The sequence below is a fragment of the Lycium ferocissimum genome, chromosome 7, assembly GCF_029784015.1.
Source record: "Lycium ferocissimum isolate CSIRO_LF1 chromosome 7, AGI_CSIRO_Lferr_CH_V1, whole genome shotgun sequence".
Lineage (NCBI taxonomy): Eukaryota > Viridiplantae > Streptophyta > Magnoliopsida > Solanales > Solanaceae > Lycium > Lycium ferocissimum.
The window spans coordinates 46691730-46697607 of NC_081348.1; the positions used below are offsets into that span (position 1 = coordinate 46691730).

Below are 5878 nucleotides of genomic sequence, written 5' to 3' on the forward strand. Positions count from 1 at the left end.
ATCAATTTCAAATGCTCGAGATAGAAGTTCAGACATCCGCATCTAAAGTTTCGCTTGACAAAACTTAACTTTAGACAATTTGAAAGCATGCATAGTTTTTGAGTCCTAACTTCGAAGTGCCCTTGGTTAGAAGAAGTTAATATCTCAAATACACTGGTGCAGACTGGATGATTTACAAAAATGCCTCTTTTGACCTCGCTTGCCTTGTGGACAAAACTTTAACACTTCAACTTGTTAAAGTTTTGTCCATGAGGCAAGTAGGGTTCAAACGTTCAAGACCACCCCATTCAACGTCATTGCGTGTAATTTCTCGGAGAAAACTAGCTACCGGGGCAATCGCATTGCTATGAAAATAAAGGGTAAATTACAGTCAAATATCATTCGGTCATCTAGTTTGTAAAAAAAGTACAGTGTATAGCTAGTGTATACTTTATACTAAATACACATATACAACCGAAGTGTATACTTTATCCTAAATATACATATATATACACATACCCATACATAACACATACAGTTGAAGTGTATAGATAGTGTATACTATGGCCATACTGGTAAACTAGCTGGCAGAATGGTACATTTACGTAAGTTTCCCATGAGTAAACTCTTGTTTTTTGGATTCCTAGGCCTAAACAGTGGCGGATTCAGGATTTTCACTCAGGGTATTCCGAAAAATAATTGAACCTAAATATACACTGTAATATATGTTCAGGGTGTTCAAAAGTTAATATATGTACATAAACACATAAAATTTACCCTAAATATACACTATAATTTTTTGTCCAGGGTGTTCGGGTGAACACCCTGGGCTCTTGGTACATCCGCCCCTGGGCCTAAATGGGCTCTTTTCAGTTCTCTGCATAACTTGGGCCTGGATCCAATGGATATATAGCCCACAAACTGACCCGTCACAAATTGACCCGTTTCCTAGTCTACTTCCTCAGTTTTCCCTTTCTCCGATCCCTATATCCTATTGAAGAAACACCGAAGAAAAAAACCATTGAAAATGTTGAGGCTTAAGAGATTTTGTTCATCTGTAGCACCTGCAATTCTCAATTCAAGAAAAAAAATTCTCTCGAGAAGAGAAATTGGTTTGTCTAATAGCTTTACATAATCCATGTCGATTAATACTGTATGTGCTCGCGCACAATGTATATGCTACAAATTGAAAGAGCACGCATACAGTGTATATGCTAGGATTTGCAAGAAAAATACTAGTAGTATTTCTTAAAATAATAATGTCGTTAATTTTTGCAAAAAAAGGACACTAATCTCGCTATTTATGAAAGATTCGCTAAATAGAATGGTGCAGACAGGGTGATTTACAAAAATAGCCTTAGATGTGGGTGGTCTTACACTTTTGACCGCACTTAGCCCGTGTACAAAATTTTAACTTGTTAAAGTTTTGTGCATATGTGATTTCTGGAACAAAGTGATTACTGGGTGCAATTGCTATGAATAAACTCTTCTTTGGGTTAATAGGCCTAAAGATTTGTATAACTTGGGCCTGGACCCTATGGATATAAGGCCCACAAACTGACCCGTTTCCTAGTCTACTTCCTCAGTCTCCCCATAACCTATTGAAGAACACAAAAGAAATTTTTTAAAAACATTGAAAATGTTGAGGCTTAAGAAATTTAACTAAGTTTTAGCATCTTCAATTTGCAATTGAAGAAATATTTTCCCTGGAAAAGAGAAATTGGTTTCTCTAATAGCTTTACAGAATCCATGTCGATTGATACTGTATGGGTGCACACATGTTGTATATGCTACGAATTGAAAGAGCGCACATACGCTGTATATGTTAGGCTTTGCAAGAAAAATACTAGTACTACTTTTTAAAAATAATAATGTCGTTAATTTTTACGAAAAAAGGAATAATCTCGCTATTTATGAAAGATTCTCCAAATAATGGTGCAAACTGGGTTATTTACAAAAATGACCTTAGAGATGGCGGTCTTAAATTTTCGATCTCGTTTGCTTCATGCACAAAACTCAACTTGTTAAAGTTCTGTCCATGGGGCAAGTGATGTTCAAAAGTTCAAGACCACCCATTTCAATGCTGTTGCGTGTAATTTCCTGGTGCAAATTGGCTAGGGTGCAATTGCTATGAATAAACTCTTGTTTGGGCTACTAAACCTTAAGATTTGGAGTTTCAGTTAGGTTCTCTGTATAACTTGGGAGTTGGGCCTGGACCCTATGGGTAGAAAGGAAGAAATTGCACGGTTTGGCCTTTAAATGGGCTGGGTTTTTTTTTTATTGGCCCTCAAATGGGTTGGTCTTTAAGTTTTGCCTTCAAAATCAAACTTATGTCTAGCGGGGCATAAGTGTTTTAAGGACGGGGGACATAACATGAGAAAACATAGACTTATGTCCCGTGAAATAGTTATTTGGGCCAAAAATTAAAGGGACAATTTGCACGACTATACTTATTCGGGGGCGGTCTTTAATTTCTGTCCCTCAGATTGCTGGTCTTTAATTTTTTGTCTTCGCCTAAAATATCCTGAGGTTCTGAGTTTGAACCCCGACTCAGTAAAAAGAAATTCGCAAGATAGAATTTAGTAGAAAAATTAGGCCTATTCAGGCAAGGCTTAACTTTTGTAAAATTCTAAAAAAAAAAAAAAAAAAAAAAAAAAAATCTGCCTTGCAAAATTTCGCAAAACAAACTTTTGTCTCAAGGCAGAATTGTCGCGCCGTCTTGTCTTGAGATTTTTTTTTTATTATTATTGAGCAGGAGCTCGAACCTCAGGATAAATTTAGTCATTTTTTCAAGCAGAAGGATAAAAATTAAAGACCAGCGCCTTGAAGTAAAATCCGTGCAAACAAAATGAAATTAAAGACCAACACAAAATAGGGCCGAAGTGCAAATGACCCGGTAAAAAGCCCACAAACTGACCCGTTTCCTCAGGTCTTCCTTTTCCCATCCCTATAACCATTGAAGTAAAAAACACAGAAGAAAAAAAAAAAAAAAAAAGATTGAAAATGTTAAGGCTTAAGAGATTTAACTCAGTTTTAGCACCTGCAATTCGCAATTCAAGTAAAAATTTACCCGGTGAAGAGAAATTAGTTTCTCTAATACCTTTACAGAATCCATGTAGATTGACTTCCAATCGCTTTCTCGATATTTACCAGGTTACGTTCAATTAAACTTTTTTTTTTTTTACGTTCGAGAGTCAAACTTTTTAATTTTGACCGTGTGTTTAAACATAGCCCTGTTTACTTTTACTTGTCCACTATACTAAAAATAAATTTATATCACAAACTTTTTTGTTTTTGTTTTAACCTTTAACATTAATTACTCATTTTCAAGTCATTCTCTAAGTTCAATGATACTGTACACCACAATTAATATGTTACATACTTCATTCATTAATTCTTAAGGGGCGTGTAAAGTTAAAAGTGGATAAGTAAAAGTGAACGGAGGGAGTACATATTTGGAAAATACATAAAAAGTATTATAAGTTACCATAATTAATAATTTAAAATACATATCTTTTGATAATTTTTTAATGTTGAACTGCTCTGCTAATAATAGACAGACACCTCTAAATTAGTTACATCTTGTTTTGATTGTTGTTACATATTGTTTTATAATGTATCATATTGTACTGTATTATTTTGATGAATACAATGTTACATTGAATAGACTATATCGTTTCCCGTTGTTTCATAATGCCAAGCACCAACAGTTTGAAGAATAAGCTTAAAATGTTACAACGAAAAAAATAGTGTACCGGGCAGTGACGGAGCCGGGAATTTGACTAAGGTTGTTCAAATTTTCTTCTCACTTGTATTAAGAGTGTGCGAAATTAAATATTTACTCATAATAGCTAACATTTAACCTATGTACACCCCGAAATTTTTCGATGAAGGGTGTGCAAAATTAAAGGTGGCTCCGCCCCATGGTACGGGGTAGAGCGATGAGCCGGGATTTTCATTCGGGGGTTCAAAAAATTCTAAAAGGTAAATATACGAAGAAGTCGGGGGGGGTTCAACACCCCGAAATTATATATACAAATAAAATAATTTTAAGTTTGAAAATACACTATAATTTTTCGGAAGGTGGCTCCGCCGATGGTATAAGTCGGCTCCGCCCCCGGGGTAGAGTATATTAAAAAAAAAAAAAAAAAAAAGAGGTGGGGAAAGGGTAAAGAGTAAATAGGATTATTAAATAATTAGGAAGGGCAGGATGACGTGATCACACCAAATCGGTCGTTACATAAAATGACATTTTTCATCGTTGCATAACCACGGACTTGACAATATGATACAATAAATAGTTACATCTTGTTTTGATGGTTGTTACATATCATTTCATTATGTATCATATTATAGTGTGTTGTACTGTGTTGTTTCGATAAATTTGGATAGATTGTATGTTTCTCGTGATTTCATAATGACACACCAATAATTTGAGAAATAAATATACAATATTATATATATACAAAAATAAAAGTAGGGTATGGAGTAGAGTATTATAAAAAATAAAAATAAAAGAACTGATTTAAAGGGTAAAAAATAGATAAGATTAATAATAATAAGTAAAGGCAAGAAAGGTGACGACGCGATCGCACCTAATTGGTCGTTTGACAAATACGATAAAATAAAATTCAAGTAACACTCAAGACAAACATTGTATTTTTTTCTGAAAATGATCAGAACAAACATTGTATTTAAAGGGTAAAGAGTAAATATGATTATCAAATAATTAGTAAGGGCAAGATGAGAAAAAAATAAAAAAGTAACAAATCGGTTGTTACATAAAAATGACACATTTCATCGTCACATAACAACGGATTTGACAAATACGATACAATAAAATATAAGTAACAATCCAAACAAACATTGTATTTAAAGTTACAATATGATACAACACACTAGGTAACAACCACCCAAACAAGTTATTACTGTTTTAACATGGTAATCAAACACTAGAAAAATATTTTTCTTCAGGAAAGATTGCCAATATTTGGTTGAAGTTGGAAAAAAATGAGTATTTGGAGTTGAAGTTAAAAAAGAATATTTGGAAGTTGAAGTTGCGTTTGAACATGAACTTCAATTGAAAAACAACCTGCGAAAGTTGAAGATTTATGAGTGGAAATCATTAATTGAAGAAATACTACTCGAAGCATCATTTCAACTTCAATTTATCTTTTTCAAGTTTTAGTGAAATACCCAGCAAAACATGTCCAAACTGTGAACCCTCAGGGGTTGGCCTGGTGGCAATTGACTTGAGCCTTGGGGTGCTCCCTTTCAAGGTCTCAAGTTCGAAACCCGCTGGGTGCAAACAATTTCGAGGGGCCATCGGATCGGGGAAACCACGAATTACCCGTGGTGCACTTGCGGGAAACTCACTTGCCGAGGGGCTCGTGCACCCCGGGATTAGTCGGGGCTCAAAGAGACTCGGACACCCGGTGCTTAATCAAAAAAAAAAACATGTCCAAACTGTGAAATTAGAATTTTTGACACTGTCTTTCAACTTTTTGGTAAATGTGAATTCATTTGTCTAACTAGTTGTGGATTTTTTCCTGTCTAATTGGGATACAAAGGCTGTCTAAATTTTTTCCCTTTTTGTCTTTCCAAATATTAAAAACTATGTGAAAAGTCTTACAATTTGCACCTCTTCCCATTGGAAGGTGAGTTCTTCTTCAGAGATTGCATTCTTTAGAATTGAAAAGAACAACTATTATTAGACAGTTGAAGTACAGTAGAAATTTGTCATGTATTGAGTAATCTTCATTTGATTACAGTTAGGAAACAAGGAGGCGATTGAGAAAGAGCGTGCTCGACTGTAAGTTTTTTTTTTTTTTTTTTCTATTATATCTTTAAGCTTACGTTAAATGGACTCTGACGTTTCTTTTTATATTATGTGATTTAG

The 5878-nt window shown here is 34.5% G+C and overlaps 1 protein-coding gene across 1 annotated transcript in view; it reads left to right on the forward strand.

Annotated features, from left to right (window-relative positions):
* The first annotated feature begins 2864 nt into the window (after positions 1-2864).
* LOC132065396 (uncharacterized) overlaps positions 2865-5878 on the forward strand; it is a 41554-nt gene continuing 38540 nt past the window's right edge. The window contains exons 1-2 of the mRNA XM_059458786.1: positions 2865-3132; positions 5751-5791. Coding sequence (XP_059314769.1) covers positions 2983-3132; positions 5751-5791 — 191 coding nt within the window. The 5' untranslated portion in view covers positions 2865-2982. The remainder of the gene's footprint in view (positions 3133-5750; positions 5792-5878) is intronic.